A 20758-nucleotide genomic window follows, 5' to 3' on the forward strand; every position below is an offset into this window, starting at 1 on the left:
GAATCAATTAATTGTAACGGCTGCCTTTCATACATGGCTTTTTAGGCCAATCAACAGCTTCACAATGTGTGACATCAGTATAGAGTTTCTGTTCATAGATGATGGCGCACATTGCCAGTTATCTTCTTATTTTTTTGCTATTTTTGCATCACCACTTTCTTCCAGCAGGGAGACCCTATTCAAAGTAGTTTTGTTTATTGTTGCTAGGCAACATTAGAGGTCATCACCATAGTGATATCTGGGGGTCACGGGGTGTAAAGTTCATTCCCTGGGGTCACTTCCTTGTCCGAGTTTTCGAGTATCGAAAGACAAAACAGTTTCTAAATTAGTTTGCATTCTTCTTAAGACCCCGTCCATTGTGCCCTCCAGTCCAGTGCTGAAGCTCAGAGACTCTGGTCTGGGCAGCACCATCTGTGGCTGGGTGTTTTTGACTTTCTGAGAAATAGACTCCAGTCGGTGAGGTCTGGTAACAGGAATTCCTCCACGCTGTTCATTACCATCAGTGTTCCAAAAGGCTACTGTCTCAGTCTGCGACTGTGAGGGCAACAGCATCATCAAGTCTGAGGACGACGACACCACCGTGATTGGCCTCATCAGTCACAATGATGAGACTACCTACGGGAGGGGAGTAAAAGAGCTGACTATTTGGTGCCATAACAACAACCTCTCCCTGAATGTCGACAAAGCAAAGGAGATTATTGTTGACTTCAGAAAGAGTGACTCCACATCGCTATAGGCCACGTTAGAGGTCATCACCATAGTGATATCTGGGGGTCACGGGGTGAAAAGTTCAATCCCTGGGGTCACTTCCTTGTCCGAGTTTTCAGGTATCGAAAGACAAAACAGTTTCTAAGTTAGTTTGCATTCTTCTTAAGACCCCGTCCATTGTGCCCTCCAGTCCAGTGCTGAAGCTCAGAGACTCTGGTCTGGGCAGCACCAGCTGTGAATGAGTGTTTGACTTTCTGAGAAATGGACACCAGTCAGTGAGGACTGGTAACAATGACACCTCCACACTGTTCCTCAAGGCTGCTGTCTCAGTCTGTGACCATGAGGGCAACAGTGTCATCAAGTTTGAGGACGAGGACACCACCGTGATTGGCCTCATTAGTCACAATGATGAGGCTGCCTACGGGAGGGTAGTAAAAGAGCTGACTATTTGGTGTCATAACAACAACCTCTCCCTGAATGTTGACAAAGCAAAGGAGATTATTGTTGACTTCAGAAAGAGTGACTCCACTGTGCAAGAGCTTCAGGTTCTTGGGTGTCCACATCGTGGATGCCTTTAATGGTCTGTCAACACCACCCACATACTGAGAAAAGGCCCAGCAAGAGCTCTTTTTTGCCTGAGTAGGCCAAAGAGCTTTGGAGTGAGAACCAAAACACTGGTGAATTTTTACCACTTCACTATTCAAAGTATCCTGACCAGATGCATCATGATGTGGTGTGGTTTGGTAACCTCACTTTCCAGGATCGCAAACTCCTTCCAAGGACTGTCCATACAGCTTCTGAAATCATTGGAGCTGACCTTCTCCATATGCTTCATACCATCTACTCAACCAGATGTCTAAGGTCAGCTTGAATCCATCTTCTCTGATTACAGCCACCCAGCTTATCCACCGTTTTCACATCAGTCTTTGGAAAAGCACTACCGGGTTTTCACCACTCACTCCACTCGCTTCAGAGGGGCAGCTTCTTCTTCCAAGACATACACATAAGGTCACTGAATGATCAGTAGCCTGATCCTACCTGCCCTGCATTGTGTGCTGTACCTGCCTGCTGGTTTATGTTGAATTATTCTGTACATTACTATGCTATTTACCCTGTTTATGATGCTTATTTATTTATTCATTTATTTATCTTCTGCATCTCTTATTTATTTACTGTATTTATTTATACATCAGCACAACTGTGGCACAAGAATTTCACAATGCTCTCACAGGGTATGTGACAATAGAAATGTCTTGAATTTGCTGAGATCGATAAAAAACAATTAAGGTTTAATCAATGTGATGGTTTTTGTGCTTCGTTTCAAACGTGGACGTGCGATTGCTTATGGTAAGAGGGGGGGGATTCTTGCTGATGAGGCCTTCAGTAATCGCATAAAACCTCCTCGAGTGATTGAAGAGAAATGAAAGCAAATGCGTGGTGAGAATTCAGCACTCATACAGGAAACGAGTCAGCATATTGTCGGAAGCTGCAAGCCGCACTGTCAGTGCATTTCATATTACCTTTTAAAGTAAAGGCGAAGGCGTTAAATTAAAGCGGCTTCCTTTAACTGTGTGTCTCGATTGTAGAACTGAATTATAAATAAATTGAGGCTGGTGAGAACTTTGAAAGGCACTATATAGTATGAAATTCAGATGGTCTGCTTGTTTGATTATTTATTCGCTCATTTTCCACTGTTAATTCGAAACTGGGTCGTGGGGGCAACCGTCTTAGCAGTGAGGCCCATACGTCAATTTCCCCATCCATACTTGACAACTCGTACCGTGGAACCCCAAGGCATTCCCAGACCAACTTGGGGATACAGTCCACCCAGCAAGCCCTGGATCTTCCCCCGGGGTCTCCTTCCAGATGGTTGTGCCCGTACAAAACTCCACAGGGAGTAGCCCGGGATGCCCAAACAACTTCAATTGGCCCAAACCGATGCAAAGGGTCAGCCACTCTGCTCCGAGCTTCTCACCTGATCTCTAAAGGGAGGGCCCAGCAAACCTGCGGTGGAAGCTCATTTCGGGCCGCTTGATTGGTTATTTGACTTCTTAAAACAATAGCCATTATTACTTTCCACCATCTTACCTTTAATGCCTCTTCATCCAGGGCTTTCACTTCTTCTATCATTGCTTCAATTTCCTCTGTGGGAATTATGGAGATGACAGACTGGGCAGACACGCTGGCGGGTGGAGATGAAGACGGCTCCTTTTTTCCAATCTCCTTGTCCTCCGCCATGCCCATAGTGCATTCTCGGATTTTTGCCAAGCTTGCGAGGGGAGAAAGAAAACAAGAATATGAATATATAAATCTGTTCATCAAAATTACTATATTATCAAGTCAAGATCTGAAGGGAACCAAAGTACTGGTATCTGCCAAACTACTTGATGCCATGGTCCATGCATGTTTGGCTGTCACGCCAAAGGATCGCCTTCTGGGCTCACCTGAGGTATGCAGTACCACTCCTAGAAGTGAGAGGGCGCTGTCACTAACTCTCTTGGCTCCTTGTTCCCCCTCACAGTGCAGAGGAGACATCCAATGAGGGCAACTGAGACAGACAAATCCCACACATTCCAGTCCAGATGGTAGAAAAGCGGACGTCCCCAGAAGATGGGGTCGCATTTTAGACCAGAGTCTGGAGGTCTTCTAAAGCCTAACTCATTTAGAAAGGTGAATACCAAGGTGATCTTTTGTGTTGTAGTGCCATCATGTGTCTATTTATTTTTGTTCTTTGTTGCTGGCATGCGTTCAATGGGATGGCCTGGTTGTCCCCCAAACTTATTTTTGGGACTCCTTCAAATTGTGTCACTCGGACCACAAGGTTATCTGTGTCAAGGAAAATTGACTTCACTTCACTCTTTGATTCCATTTTCTCCTGCACTTCAGAACAAGTAATCCTCCTGAAGCTTAGCATGTTTGGTGAGGTTAGCAGTTGATGCCTACCCTGTAGTCCGTGTGAGGACCCCAATGCCCCTGGCTACTCTCTGTGGCCATACGTCATATTTCCACAATGCTGCCACCTGATAACAGGCTTTTAGGTGGGAGTAGGATGCAGTTGTAGATGACCTGTTGTCATCAAAATGGTTGAAATGTTCTAAGCATACTTAAAAAATAGGTGAAAGGGTAAAAACACATCATTCCGTGTCCAGAAATAGACAGCTGAGCCACCCAGAGCCGGGTCTTGTACAGTGCTATGCTTCTGGGGTGGTCTTTAGGCCTTCAGTGACTGCACTGTTGAGTCAAAGCAGTTTAGTGAGCGAGCGAGTGTGGGAGTTCAATGGCTTGGCTTGCTGGTGGTCTACTCATTCCAGCACATCATTCACCGTGGCAGTCATGAAGTTACAAGATCAGCAAGTAAAATGATTAAACAGAATGCAATCCTCCCCCCAAAAAGAATAAATAAATTGATGGGTGGTCCTGCGGTTTGCACTGCAGACTCACACCTCCAGGTTTCTGGGTTCATATCCCAGCAGTCTCTGCCTGCGTCAGGTTTGAATGTTCTCTTTGTAGGCTTATCATCCATCTCAAAGACATGCAACTTAGTATAAATGGATTCAGCTGGTGTGGATGGATTGGCCTCCTGTCCAGGGCGGGCAATGCCATGATAAGCACCAACTCCGAACTTGCATAAAAGGGCTACAAAGAATGGCCGAATCTTTGAGTCCATTTTCAACACCTGCATATGTCACGTGAGGTTTGATGACACTTAAAAGTTGATTACTCAGCACATGGTGTGTTTGGGGGTCATTATGGCACTTGTCCAAATTAACCTGTCTGTGACTTTGGCTGGAAACCATTCAAAAACAGCGAGAAAATAAAACCCTCATACAGAGAGCCCCCCCATTCGACGTTTGAATTTTAGGTTTAAGCGATAGCAGGTCACATTGTTACTCTATACACGTTGGCCTAATATGCAATCCATGGAGAGCTGTCATTTTTACGGTGTGTAAGAGGAGAACGCGCATCCCAACCAGATCGGGAAGATGTTTTATTACGACGACACAGACAAAGTGGCCTGTGGGACAGGAAAATGGAAGATACTTTTGTATCCGGCCAGTATGATTTAATAAATGGACCAGCAGAAGCTGAGAATAGGGTGCTGTTCCATTCCCCATACACCAGGTGGCAGTGGTCCTAATACAGTCAACCGCTTGGGAGATGGAATCCAGAAATACAGTCTTGCAGGGGTCCCTACGTGCCTACAGAAGGCACTGGCAAGGGGGAGGACCTCCCTACTATCTTCATGCCCTGGAAGTGCCAGACGCATTCCCGTGTCAGGCTTAAAAAGGAGCCCACTGCCACACATGGACCAGTCAGAGTCGGGAGGCAGCGGGCAACACTCAGAGGGAGGTAGAGAGGGGGACGAATTGCTGAATTGATTTGTATTGTTACCGTGGCTGATTACTGCGTGAATAAAAATCCTTTATGTTATCACACCAACGTGTGCTGTATTGTGGTGTCTGTGGTTTGGGGGCTTTCTGGGCAGCCCCCTTGTGGTCACAGTTGTTATGTGAAGATGGATAGACCATGATCGTTTCGGATTTCCCAGCTGTATTTCCCTGTTGCTTAATTTGGAACAGAAGTCGTCTCGGACTTACCTCACAGAAAATCCTTTCTCCTGATGGTTACCATCCCCGTCTGGAGCAGACAAAAGGCTCTTCTCCGTCAAAGACGTTTCATCATCCACTGTTACTTGAGGAGATTCCGTAGGCGGAGTCCATGGATTGCTGGGCCAGGTCACAGGGGATTGGGGAAGGGAGCGCATGGACCTCATCAGGGCATGAGATACCTGGTTACTGAAGGAGAGGATTTTGCTGAAGCTTTCCTCGTCATATATCTTTAGGCCATAGGCTTCAGAGGACTGGGGAGTAGCCAGCGGAAAGCTTCGTGTTCTCTGGCTGGGAGTCTTGACCACCTCCATTCCGTCATTGGTTTCTATGGTTAGTCCAGGAGGTACGCTTTTAGTACTGCTGCTCCTCCTAGGGTAGGATGAGGAAGGCAATGGCGAAGAACTCGAAAATTGCGAATTTGTGATGGTGATGGTTATGTCTTCTGCTGAAGTTTTGGCATCTTCTGCTTGCACTGACCCTACCACCAAAGTTTCCTTTTCACCTGATGGTTCCATTGAATTGTCTTTAACATCTTCTGGCTCCATTGAATTGTCCTTTCCATTGACTGGTTCCACCAAACTGTCCTTTGCATGTTTTAGTTCTACCGAGCTCTCCTTTCTATCTTCTGGTCTGCTGCTTACTGTTGCTGATGTGAAGGCTCCTTCTGTGGATTTGCTGATCATTTCTGATGACAGATGTCTGCTGTTTGGTGAATCGTTTGCCATAGCCTTTGGTGTAGCAGAACCAGGGACTTTTGGTGCAACACTTGTTTCACATCTACTGGGTGATTTGGCCATCAAGGGGGTAGAAGGCAAGGAAGTGAACTTTTTAGGTGATCTCTCTTGGGACGCTGGGCTGGAGAAAGTTTCAAACGAGTTAATCTTTTGCTTTATGGACATCTTTGTGCTTGGCGTTGCCGTTCTTGAACTTGTCCCAAAGCTTCTTCCGGAGTCAGTGGTTTTCTTTTCAGCTTCTACTGGCTTTCCATTCTTGAGACCCTTTAAGCTCTGGCGAGCCCATGTCGGCTTTGGAGCTACAGGAGGACCTTTCTTCACACTGGAAACATGTTCACCTTTTGAAACACCAGGAGAGAGACTTTCGGGATGGTCCGACTCTGTTTGTCCATTTTCTGGATTCATGATGGCAGCCTGACCCTCGAGACAATCGGAGATCCTCACCCAAGGATCGTGCACTTTCTGATCCAGGAAGTTATCTACGTGGGCTTGCCTTCTGAGGAGCGGCCGCTTAGCTGGTGTTGAGATCTCAGCTGGAATCAAACAAAGAGTGACTTGTTAGCACTAGACGTCAAAGAAAGTCAAGTCTGAAAGGCATGGACAACTTTCAGAGTATGCGTCAGCAATATTGATTCATTTTTTTCTAGACAAAAAAAATATTTTGGGCTCATTCTGCAAAATATAATTTAGGATGATATTTCTGGTTAGGGTTAAACAAAGAATTTCCCATTGAAGATTTTAAAACAAAGGTGTATATTGAAATGTTTTGGGGGGCCCAATATACTACCTGACCTTTTTTTTTTGATAAACATACCTTATCTGTTATCTAGATAGTTCTTTCTTAAGAAGCTAGAAAAAATGGACTTTATTAGAAGATGACCATAGTGATCACTCAAAAATACCCATAAGATCGAAGATTTGTTCACAACATTTTGTCTTCCTATTTCACCAGTCAATAACATAACATAACATAACATAACATCACACAACACAACACAACATCACATCACACAACACAACACCGCACCGCATTGCACAACACAACACAACATAACAACATTACACCACATCACATCACATAACATGACATAACATCACATCACATCACATCACACAACACAACAAAACACATCACATAACACAACATCACATAACATAACATCAAATCACATAACACAACACAACATAACATAGCATAACAACATCACATAATACATCACATCATATAACACAATACTGCCCTGCACCACATCGCACAACACGACATAACATAACAACATCACATCGCACAACACAACACACCACAACATCACACAACACAACACCACATCACATCACACAACACAACACAACACATTTTATCTCATCGCATCACACAACACAACACAACATAACATAACATCACACTACACAATAACAACATCACACAACACAATATGACATGGAATAGCATAACATCAAATCTATCTATCTATCTATCTATCTATCTATCTATCTATCTATCTATCTATCTATCTATCTATCTATCTATCTATCAACATCTTATCTCGTCTCATCACACCACACAACACAATACAACACAACATAATGTAACATAACAACATCACATCACACAACACAACACAGCACCACATCACATCACACAACACAACACAACATAACATAACAACATCACATCACACAACACAACACAACACAGCACCACATCGCATCGCATCACATGACACAACACAACATAACAACATCACATCACACCACACAACACAATATGACATAGCATAACATCACATCACATAACACAACATCTTACCTCGTCTCATCACACCACACAACATAACACAACACAACATAAATAACAACATTGCACAACACAACACAACATCACATCACATCACACAACACAGCACAATACAACATAATATAACAATATCACACCACACAACACAATATGACATGGCATAGCATAAAATCAAATCATATAGCACAACATCTTATCTCGTCTCATCACACCACACAAAACAATAGAACACAACATAACGTAACATAACATAACAACATCATATCACACAACACAACACAGCACCGCATCGCATCGCATCACACGACACAACACAACATAACAACATCACATCACACCACACAACACAATATGACATGGCATAGCATAACATCACATCACATAACACAACATCTTATCTCATCTGATCACACAACACAGCACAACATAATGTAACATAACATAACAACATCACATCATACAACACAACACAGCACCGCATCGCATCACATCACACAACACAACACAACATTACAACATCACATCACACCACACAACACAATACAACAGCATAACTTAATGTAACATAACATAACAACATCACATCACACAACGCAATGCAACACAACATAACATGACAAAATCACATCACACAACACAATATGACATGGCATAGCATAACATCAAATCACAACGCAACGCAACGCAACTCAGCGCCACACACATCACATCACACCACACAACACAACACAACTCAACATCACATCACATTACAGTAGGAGTGATATAAGAAATCTTTGAAGAGTTCCGGCCTTTAAGACCAGCATAGCTTGTCAATCCTCTTTCTCTTAACACGTACAAAACCCACAGAAGTCGAGATTTGGCCCTCAGATTACAACAGTCTACTGCTCTACTGGGTGATTGAGCTATCCCAAGTATCTCTGATTCTCATATATATATATATATATATATTAAATAAATAATAATAATAACCTCAAAGTGACTCTAAAGTGATGTCCATTACACACATAGCTAATGTGTCTTGCATTTAACATTCACCACCATTGAGTTTTCATACGTACTTTGGTTTCTTTCTTTCTCCCATTTGCTGGTGTTTAGTGGTGTGTTCTCCGAGTTCTGCCCGATTCCACTTGATGAACAAGCATTAATAACGTTAGTAAGATCTCTTTTAGTTCCTCCTGATATCAGCCGGCTGTCTACTTCCTGTAACAAAAACAGGAAATACATTTTTTTTTGTTCTGCTGTAGCGTAGACCACAAAAGGTAAAGTAATGCATCCGCTCGCCACCCCGTTCACTTCACATCGCCATACATGTACGTACACACTGAGCAACACCCGAGCAGAGCGGCCAGGCGAAAGCTGCAGATTTGCAAGTGACAGGTCATTAATGCATATGAGGAGTCAGTGTTATTATTTTAATCTTAACTCTAATCAAATATGTAAAATAGCAAGTCTACACTTCTCATCCTATTAAAAAGTACTTTGTTCTCTGAGTACATATTTTTCTTTCCTCTTCATTAAGTATTTCATATCCTCAATCATTACAACTGTAAGTGCCCAGAAGGATGAATAGGCATCCCTGCCAGGATGGAGGAAGACTTCTACGCCGGCCAGGAAGCCATAAGTGAATGATGGCCATACAATACCCAGCCAGGATGCCTTATTATTTCTCTCCTGACTGGGTTGCTGGAAGGATGAATGGACTGGTCAGAGCTGGAAGCTGGGAGCAGTTCATCCCAAAAAATTAATAGGCAGCAGTGTTCCTTACAAGTAGTCCCAGTTTGAACACCTGCAGGGCTGCATGGGAATTGGAATCCAGAAACGCAGCCGTCAAGAAGTCCTTGGGTGAGGGTGGAGGGTGCTGCCAGAAGAGGACCTCCCTGTTTTCCTTCCATATTACCCGGAAGTGCTTCCAACAAGCCACGGTGTGCCACCGGAAGTCGTCCCGCAGCTGCGTATTCCATTCCTGACACCCTTTTAAGGTTTTTCTGAGGGTAAATCAGAGATCAACACACTAATAAGTAAGCACTGGGTCCACGGAGGAACCAGCTGAGGACAGGGGACACTCGTCCACACACTCCCGCCGAGGTCACCTTTAGCATAACCTGCATGCCTATAGGAATGGAGGAAGAAAACTGGAGTACCTAAAGGGACAAAATCACCAAGACATGGCGGCAACAAGCAAACTCCACAAAGAAATGGCGACCAGGGTGAGGGATTTCAAACCCGGGGCACTGGAACTGTAAGGCAGAGAGAGAGAGAGACACTGTGCCACCCCAAATTGGAGAATAAATAAGGAATCAACTGCAAAAGATGTCTCTGTTATTTTACTCAAAAGGATAAAAAAAGTTTCTCTGCTAGGAATGTCCAGATGATTAATTCTGTCTGGCCAAGAACGTAGTCATGCTATACTAATCTCAGCTCTGGCAGAGAGAAACACACGACTTGAAATACAGAAAAAGGCAGGAATTGAAATTACTGGGGTTTAGGAATGCCGATGCAATTCAATCTCATTTATTCAAAAATGGCACTATTTATTTTACTGGAACGTTTCAGGATGCTGCAGAGATTTACAACGATAAACGGTACGAGGAAAATAACAAAGCTTCGCGTAACACAAAGATACTGCGCATGTGACAAGAGCACGCAATCTTAATTCATTTAGGACAAGTACAGTACATGCTCTCTGGGCATATTGAAATATCTGCACAATACACATTTATTTATGTTTATTGACTGACTGATTGATTGATTGATTGATTGATTGGCTATATTATCTGTTATATACAATTTGTTTTTTTTTCTTTTTGCTGCTGTATGTCTCTGAATTTCTCCTTCAGATTAATAAAGTTTATCTAATCTAATACTGTAATTGCATATGCAGAGGTTTTATCTTATTTACTGTATTTAGAAACACATACATTTATTAACTCATATACACATCTGCTAAAAGTCATGAGTGAACAATGCGGACTTCACTTTGCTGTGAGTTCAGTTAAATCATAAAAATGTTTGGTAACCTCGCAGAACTCTGTGAAATGCATTGAAGTCAGAGGGGAGCGAGGAACTGAACACGTTTGACGTGGATTATAACGGTGAAATGTTCTTTTAAATGCTGGGAAGCATAGGCCAGCAATGCTGGAATGATTATTGTAGGCAAAAATTGCACAGTATCTGAACCGACCACTGTGCCACCGCACATCAAGAAACAAAAGACACAGACGGAACGATAACGACAAACCAAATACAATTAATGCCCACAAACTATCAAAATATAGTAAAAATATCTATCTATCTATCTATCTATCTATCTATCTATCTATCTATCTATCTATCTATCTATCTATCTATCTATCTATCTATCTATCTATCTATCTATCTATCTATCTATCTATCATATAGTCAATGTGGTGTGCTGGGCTGGTAACATCACATCACAAGAGGCCCAGGGAATCAACCAAATAAAAGAAGGCAAGCTCAGTTATGGGACGTCCTCTGGTCCTGCTGGAGGTGGTGGTGGAATAGAGAATTAAGCCATAACTGATGTCCATCATGAAAAAAGCAGAGATGAGATATTGTTGTTGGTTGTTTCTCACACAGGCTTTGGTTTAGAAAGATATACAGCTTTTTAATACAGCTTTTACAGTCATGGAAGCAGCATATGGTGTAGAGCAGGGGTGCCCAATACGTCGATCGTGATTGACCGGTAGATCGTAAAGGTAGTGCAGGTAGATCGTGTTGCATTCAAAAAAACATTTTTTTTAAATGTTAATCTATCATATATCCTCCCTATGGCATTTGCCACTTGATTGACATACAGGGCGGCCAGTCTGAGATCTCTTTTCTTCTAACACACTGGTCATCCCACACACACGATCAAACACGCAAGCTACTGCAAAACTCTGGCTATCTAAGTGATCTAGTTAGCCTTCCAATTTACATCGACTAAAGAAGGGATTTAAAAAAAAAATTGTTGGTGTGGTTTGTTTGGGTATGGGCTGGATGTGGAATTGGAAGAGGATTTTTTTTTCTCACAAAGTTACAATCTAAGTGCATCTGTCTGATCTGTCGATCTATCATTGCTAATACATAGAAGGAAAATGTGGAAAGGCACTTTCAAACTGTTCATAAAAACTACGAAACTGACTTCCTTCCGAAAAGCAATCTGAGAAAGAGAAAGGAGAGGGAACTAAAATCGCAGTTAAACGGACAGCCGTCATTTTTCACTCGGCTGAATTCAAAAGCAAAGCGCAAAGGCAGACACACTGAAGCATCGTGAGTCACTTGATCATTAAGCATAAGAAGTCCTTCCGAGACGGAGAGATGATAAAAGAGGCCTTTGTTGAGACAGATGGCTAGGGAGAAATTCTTGCTGAGATTTTGAGACCCCTTTCCGGAGAAAAAGGAGTTTCTCCTTGTCATTAAACATGCAGAATACAAGCAACTTAATAACGATCAATGGCCGCTAGACTTGGCATTTTTTTTACGATCATGTTGAATGAGCTTAATTTACAGCTGCAGGGAAAAGAGAACTCCATGGTCAATATGATTAGCGCAGTTAATGCTTTCAAACGAAAAATGCAACATCTGTCCTCAAAGCTAAAGCACCTTGATTTGGGGAACATCCAAAACCTCGTGTCAGAGCTGGAGACGCAATGGAAGGCGTGTGCGCAACTTGACAGCATACGCTACACAGAGCAGATTGAAAATCGTCTACCAGACTTTGACAGATGGTTTCAAGACTCAGCTTTACTTGAGCCAATCGCTACATTTAAGTGCTATCCACTTAGAGAAGATGTTGAGGGGGATTCACCTGCATGAAAAATTGCAATACTGTTTCACCTAAAACTCCTCTACAGTGGAGGATGAGATTTTGACACTACAGGATGACATTCAGCTGAAGTATGGGGCTCATGGACAGTTTTGGAACTTACTCACAGAGGAAAAGTACCCAAACATGAGGAAATGTACTACCTCCTTGACTGCATTATTCTGCTCTACTTATTTGTGCGAGTCAGCCTTATCCCACATGAAGATTATTAAATCCAAATACTGTAGTGACCATACATGTATTGAATGGTTATTGTGCCATAAGGGTTATTCAGTTATGCAAGGTACGACAACATATATTTTATGTATAAAGTATACTCAGTATATATATATATATAGCATTTTTAATGTAAGTAGATCATTTCGACCTGGTCATTTTAAAAGTAGCTAGCAAGCCGAAAAAGTGTGGGCACCCCTGGTGTAGAGTTAAGAGAGACAGACATTACGATTCTTGATTCTAATGTAACACTTGTCTGCTACAGATACTGCTTCTACTACTGACTTTAGATTATGTCGTTAATCCAAAATGGTGATGTACACCATGAACTTATTGGAAGCTGAAGTATTATACAGTTTACTGGCGCTTCTGTCGATTTGTGTCTCATTAAATCAGTCACAAGTCCAAGTTCTATCCCCGGCCATGTTGCTACGGTGTTTGGATGTACAAAATGCGGCATAATGCGTTGTTATCAACTGTTGTTTATTCCAACGGAGCAAACACAGCAATGGTTTTCCTGGACACGTCCATAGTAGTTTTCTGGATGTTTTACTGGAACGCGATCAACTTGGCTGTGATGTCATTCCCAGCTCTGCCACCCGAGGTACTTTGCACTCAGGGGCCGCTTTTCCACCATCAGTGTGTTCCTGTACTGAGTAGGCCCTGGGCCACTTGTGGTCTTCTGGCCACTTTTGTGTGTTGTGTTCCCACCACACAACGGGAACTGTAACCTTCATGGAAAATACGTGACGTGAAAAAAAGCGTGATATGGCACAATGCAATGTATGGCGAGGCGCACCAGGGAGGCTTCTACAAAATAAAAAAAAAATGATGCCATGCAAAATGAGGCGAGATCAGGAGTTCATGGGGGGACACCACTACTTATCACGACTTCATGAAGGGGGTTGATGCTTCATTGCTGAGCCTGGTGTGACGTTGTAGGGAGGCAGCTGTAGAGTGATGTGGTGCAAAATGTGCTGCATTTCGGAGTGCACAGGGGGACCCCCCGCTCCCACACACTCCGATCTTTGAATCTCAGTGCCAGGTCCCCCCACTTATATTAAAGGGGCCACACCATCCTAGATATTTACGCTAACTGAGCACAAGATCTCTATCCTTCTTTCAGTTGTCCTAGACCTCACAACTTAAAGGGGGTCTCATAGTCCCCACTTTCCTGACTCAAGACCGTGTACTGCCATGTTTACTGCAGGAAGTGGTGTAGCTTCATGCCAGCCGTCCATGGCCTTCATCTCTTTCATGGCATGAAATGGAACCTTGCTTGCTGGGTTTGTGGTAATCTGCCAGCCGGGCATTACCAATTTAAAAGCAAAATGATCCCCCTTTTTGTGTCTGCCATCTCTCAATTCTGATCTCAGTCGGTCCTGAACTACAAGACACCCACCTGTAGTCTGGTGCCAACTTTGCCACTCCACAGGGTGTCACAGGGTTGTCTGTCCCCTGCAGTCCCGGGTTCCACTCTGTTAGGTAGGGCAAACTTTGGTGCTCTATCACCAGCAGTAAATCAGGCACCAATGGTAGTGAGGGTCCGCCATACAACAAGCTTTGCCATCTGCAGTTTCTTATTCACTTTTACACTTCCTCTTTAGCCGTCGCTTCATTCTTCTGCAAATTTTCACTTTTCGTAACAGCGTCAGATGCGTTGGCGGCAGCAGCAAGCGCCCACAAGCGTGCCTGTGTTCTTCAGGCTGTGGATTTTGAGGTCTTGGCCCTTTTTATTTTATCTCACAGGCTTTGCGTTTGCCATTTTATAAAAGCTGTCAAAGCATTGAAAACTATTTGCCTTCATTAACTCTGATCTTCAAGGCTGTGTGCAGCACTTGATTCTGCAAATTTGAAAGGAAACCATTCATCTAAGAGAGAAATGTTGCACAAGAGGACGTTTGAGCAACTGCAGATAAGGGTGGTGGGCGAGCGAGCCTAACGCTTCAAGCTTTTTGTTCATTTGCTAATTCTCTTCCTGTGCCTCAGTGCTTTCATGATTTATTTTTGGTCATTTTGGTGTTGGCAGATGCCAAGAACTATAACATTACATACAGTAGAAGAACCTGCTTGGTTTGCAGGGAGTTGGAGCCAATCCTAGCAGCATTACAAGGCAGAACAGTCGTGGCAGAGGTCAGGGCAGCCCGGCTTTACTCAAGAAGGCACACAGAGTCTCAGGAAGGCAGCAGGATCAGGCCTTTAATTGCAATCAAGTGAAATGAGTGCGAAAGGGTGGGCAAACCATACTTTTATTACAATTCTTATCTGCTAAGAGATTTGTCTCTGCCATCTGACTCCCAATCATTCCATTCCCTGCCATCCTGCTTCCAACTGGTTTCATCAATATTTCCCAGTTCATTGGGCGTGTCGCATTTTCCCCATACATCACATAAGCTTGACGGGGTGTAATCCCACCTAGTACTGGTCCCACCTAGTACTGCTGCATATCTCTTATCTGGGGTAGTGGAATTCACTCTCCCCATCCTTCAGTGCACACTTGACCTACACTCTATAACAGGGGTTCTTAACCTGAAGTCCGTGGACCCCTAGGGTGTCCATGGATGGGTTTCAGGGGGTCCGTGAGCGTCAGATAAAAATGAACATTTACATTCACTATACAGCCCATTTCTGTTCATAACTTTTATGGATAGAATTTCTAGGCGCAGTCAGGGCGTTGAGGGGGTCCGGTTTGGTGGGCTCAGGATTGGGTCACTGCTTTTTGCAGATGATGTTGTCCTGTTTGCTTTATCAGGCCGTGATCTTCAGCTCTCTCTGGATCGGTTCGCAGCCGAGTGTGAAGTGGCTGGGATGGAAATCAGCACCTCCAGATCCGAGACCATGGTCCTCAGCAGGAAAAGGGTGGAGTGCCCTCTCAGGGTTGGGAGCGAGATCCTTCCCCAAGTGGAGGAGTTCAAGTATCTCAGGGTCTTGTTCACGAGTGAAGGAAGAATGGAGCGTGAGATGGACAGGCGGATCGGTGCGGCGTCCGCAGTGATGAGGGCTCTGCATTGGTCTGTCGTGGTGAAAAGGGAGCTGAGCCGTAAGGTAAAGCTCTCAATTTACCAGTCGACCTACGCTCCTACCCTCACCTATGGTCATGAGCTGTGGGTAGTGACCGAAAGAATGAGATCGCGAATACAAGTGTCTGAAATTTGTTTCCTCCGCAGGGTATCTGGGCTTTCCCTTAAAGATAGAGTGAGAAGCTCAGTCATCCGGGAGGAGCTCAGAGTAGAGCCGCTGCTCCTCCACATTGAGAGGACTCAGATGAGGTGGCTCGGGCATCTGATCAGGATGCCTCTTGGATGCCTCCCTGGTGAGGTGTTCCGGGCACGTTTAACCGGGAGGAGACCCTGGGGAAGACCCAGGAGACGCTGGAGGGATTATGTCTCTTGGCTGGCCTGGGAACGCCTCGAGGTTCCCCCGGAAGAGCTAGAAGAAGTGGCCGGGGAGAGCTCAGTCTGTGAATCTCTGCTCAAGCTGCTGCCCCCGCGACCCGATCTCGAATAAGCGGAAGAGGATGAATGGATTTACAGCCTGGTACTGTTGATTTGGAGTAGACGTAGTAGATGTAACTGAGCGGTGCATGCTTTTATTGTCAGAGCCGTGATGCACAACCAGTCATTACGCTCTCGGAGGGACCCTCTGTCTAAACGTATCTTTACGCTCTTGGTGTGTTTGAAGCTAATTAGAGTTTGATTAACTCTTTCAGGGCGGATGTCGACTTTTGTCAAAATTCAGGGGTAGAGGACAGTAATCAGCCGTAAACTACGACAAAATTCGCCCTTATATTTTAGTTCAAATCTCTTTGTTAAAAGGAAAGTTACACAGCTTTGCTGATTTAACCTCGATTCCCTAAGTGTGTAGGAGTAGCGAAGAGCAAAGAACCTCTAAAATGGCATCGACATCTGGTGAGAGACCAAAGCGAATGTACAAAGCAAAAATACTCCATGGACGTTTTATGTAATTTCGTACTTACTTGTCAGAAACCAAGTCTGATGCAAGTGATCTGGAGATTGATACTGATAAACGAAAGTGAGTTCTGATCGGCCCCCAGCGGATCGTGATAGCTGAACACTTTCATGCAGCTGATGGGAGGACCACCACTTACGATGACAAACCAGATTGTGTCACACTGCGACCGTCACCACCGCCCACCTGCTGTGCAAAGACAGCCAGGCATTCCTGCTGACCAATCGAGGTGTCCCCCGTGCAGCCACTGCTGCCAGAGATGCCAAACATGTGCCAACAGCAGGCACAGCACATAGCAACAGACGTTTTATGTTGATTTATGTGTGGAAACCATTGCTTTGTGTGCTTTTGGAAAAAATATTCAGCCCTCAAAGAATTAAACCTGATAGGGCATTTTTTTATATATTGTGTTAATTTTATCAAAAGTTTTGTAATTTGTTTATGTAAATAAATAAAATTCCAAAACAACATTTTTTTGTTTTCTTTGTGAATACAATGCATTTGTTTTATTCATTTTCATTGAAGAAGGGACCTTATTTTCCCTTTCGACACCAGGCGTCATTTTGCCACATTACAGCTCTGGTCAGAAGGGTTTCACTATGCCGCCGACATTCCTTGCTGGATGGGACATCCGTGTGTCAGCGTTCTCCCACTTGGCTGTCATGTCCCTTGGCTTGAATATGTATGTATACAGGGTTATGCATTATATTCTAATGAATGTTATCTTTTAAAGCAAGTTAAATAAATACAGTGGTGCCTTGGTTTGCGAGCATAATTTGTTCCGGAAACGTGCTTGTAATCCAAAGCACTCGTATATCAAAGCAAATTTTCCCATAAGAAATAATGGAAACTCAGATGATTCGTTCCACAACCCAAAAATATTCATATAAAAATGATTAATACAAAATATAAAGTAAAAAATATATAAAACAAATTAACCTGCACTTTACCTTTGAAAAGAATTGTGGCTGGTGTGAGGGAGACGAGAGAGAAGAGAGGAGGAGGTTATTGTGTAGGATGACTCTCACTATAACTAACTATAACTAACGGAATCACTGCTATCTGTTGGCTCACTGGAATCCAATGACTAGTGCTTGGCGGTATACCGGTTCATACCGAAAACCGTTTTTTATTTTTTTTATGATATGGATTTTTCTTATACCGCAACACCGGTTTAAATTGCCTAAACGACGTTCGGAACGTGGCGCAGAGGGAAACTGTTCAAGTGGGGACCTGTTTCACTGCTACACCGCTAAACACAGATTTGTTGCACTAGTGCTCTTTTTCACTGCTACACCACCAAATAGTGGGCGGTAGCATAGGAATGCTGCGTGGTGAAAATGGACAGAGAGCCTGGAGATACTTTAGTTTTAAAAGGTCAGATGTGTAAATACTGTTTCTATACTACTGGATAATACTGCAAGCCAAGTTGTACTTGTTTTATTTGTTTTCAATACAGTGTAATGTACCTGGGTACTGTATAATAGTGTGACGATATGTTTTCAAACCCCGTCATAAGTTATATAGCACATTAAATGCGTTGTGTTAAGTGATTCCTAAACTGACTTCTTCTTGCACTAACAGGAGGCGCCGGCAGCGATCGCCGGACAGAATACATTCACTTCATGATCTTCCTTCTCTCTGAACATTTAGAATGCTAAAATAAATACTTAATATAATTTTCATGGTGAAATGCATTAAAGCATGCATTAATCATATGGGGGCACGGCGGCGTGCCTGCCTTGCATTTGCATGTTTTTCTGGTGGGTTTACTCGGCGCTTCAGTTTCCTTTCAAAGTCATGTAGGATGTGGGGTTTTATTGTGCTATATTGACCCTGCTAGTGTATGTTTTGCTTGTATTCATCCTTTGATGTGCTGGCGACTCGTTCAGAGATAGATAGATAGATAGATAGATAGATAGATAGATAGATAGATAGATAGATAGATAGATAGATAGATACTTTATCTATCTATCTATCTATCTATCTATCTATCTATCTATCTATCTCTGATGGGCGCAACTCTGAATGGATGGCATAATTAAACATGTATAACGAAGATATTTTTAAAGTTCTGAACACTCCGTGGGCTAAGTTTATCACTAGTTTTAATTTCACGAAGACGTTTATCGTGTAGTGATTGGTTATGTGGAGAAAGAAAAAGGACGGATAGGAACTGAGGTTTTAGTACGTCAGATAGAGACAACACGCGTGCAATAAAGAAAGCCCGCTCAGAAGAACATGCATTGAATTCTGTGTTCGTGTCTCCGACCACCAGATCACAAACCCAACATTTACACAATATTTAAGTTAAACCTGTGCGATACCCATTCATACATCCAGTTTTTTGGAGCCTCGTCACACCTGCCATAAAGGTCTCTACACTGAACGTACACCTGGGGACCCCTAACTGCCAGGGAGCAGCACTACCGCCTCACTACCGTGCTTGTTTAATACCTGCTTTAATGCATTTCATCATGAAAATGATATCAAGTATTTATCTTAGCATTCTAAATTTGTAGAGAGCAGGAATACCATGAAGTGAATGGATTCTGTGCGGTGATTGCTGCCTCCTCTTAGTGCATAGGAAGTCAGTTTAAGAAGCGTAGTGATTAACAACTGGGTCGGGGAACACAACACAAAGCATTTAATGTGCTGCATTAACTTATGACGGGGTTTGAGAAAATCAAGTAAATTAAACATTGATTTTAGGATGAAGTTTAGTTTATGACATTCTACTTTAATTATGAAGTAAACTATGAAAATAAAGTGGAAATGTTGACTTTAATCTTGACATAAGCGTCAAAATTAAAGTGGAAATGTCGAGAATAAAGTCAGCATGTCGACTTTATTCTTGACATATACCGGTAGTTTGTTTTTTTTTTCTTCCCTCTTTACTGTATTTTTTTTTTCTTCAACGTGGCCCTAATGCACTTCCGTAGGGCTATACCACAAATAGCATTATACAGTAAATGCCAGTTGCAGTTATTTTATTTATGTATATAGCTTAGCTTGAAGCAAGGCCCATATTAATGCAGTTTGCCTAAATGATGGTACAGTTGGTAAGGATGTCATCACAAAGTTGTACTTGTTTTATTTTATTTTAATTTGGTGAATACTGTGTAATGCACCTGTGCTTGAAGTCTTGAAGTAATAGTGCAGCTATCAGTAATAATACTATTATTTATTTTATTGTTATTATTTATTAGTTTAAATATTATGCAGTTCATTGATGGTAAAGTTGTTTAAAAAGTCACTTTAATGTGTCAGTGGACAGAGATTGTTAACATTAACAGAAAGTGTAGTTGGTTCACAAAAAATATTTACTATTTATTCCTTTTCTAAGGCATGTTCAGTGCAATACAAGTTTTGACAAACACCTCTGGATATTTTACTAAGTCTAAATGCCTCTTTGGATGGTTGAAAATATGTTGTCAAAATCATAGTTTAAGTTTTTGCAAAATTTGTTCAATAAAAAGGTTCTATATTTTGACTGCAACTGTCATGCAATGTGATTCCTTCTCTTCATTAGTGTCACCCCCTTGAAAACTATCACTTTATGGGGCCATGCAAACCTGTATTAATACTTGTGTGCACATTAAAATGTTTTTTTGTACGATGTACAATTCTCATAACAGTGGAATAGGTTATTCTTAGCCAGTCTACTGCAGTAATTGCAGTGGAAAATGTGGTTAACATTCACTCATGCATGGGGAAAAAAATACCGTCTAATACCGTGAAACCGGGATAATTTAGAAAAATACCGTGATATAGAATTTTGGTCATACCGCCCACCTCTACCAATGACAGTTGCTTTTGCCTCCTTTTGAGGATTTTGCGGAAATGTGACATTGCATTGTCGTTAAACAGATTCATCGCTCGCACACAAAAT

General features: G+C 42.7%; 1 protein-coding gene across 3 annotated transcripts in view; it reads right to left on the reverse strand.

Moving 5' to 3' along the window:
- Positions 1 to 20758, reverse strand: part of il16 (interleukin 16) — a 116142-nt gene that overhangs the window by 16568 nt on the left and 78816 nt on the right. For all 3 annotated transcript variants that reach the window (XM_051920414.1, XM_051920413.1, XM_051920415.1), the window contains 3 exons: positions 8912 to 9053; positions 5307 to 6585; positions 2797 to 2977 (listed from right to left, as the gene is read on the reverse strand). In XM_051920414.1, the coding sequence (XP_051776374.1) occupies positions 2797 to 2977; positions 5307 to 6585; positions 8912 to 9053 (1602 nt within the window). The remainder of the gene's footprint in view (positions 1 to 2796; positions 2978 to 5306; positions 6586 to 8911; positions 9054 to 20758) is intronic.

Source organism: Erpetoichthys calabaricus, chromosome 17 (assembly GCF_900747795.2).
Source record: "Erpetoichthys calabaricus chromosome 17, fErpCal1.3, whole genome shotgun sequence".
In the NCBI taxonomy this organism is placed as follows: domain Eukaryota; kingdom Metazoa; phylum Chordata; class Cladistia; order Polypteriformes; family Polypteridae; genus Erpetoichthys; species Erpetoichthys calabaricus.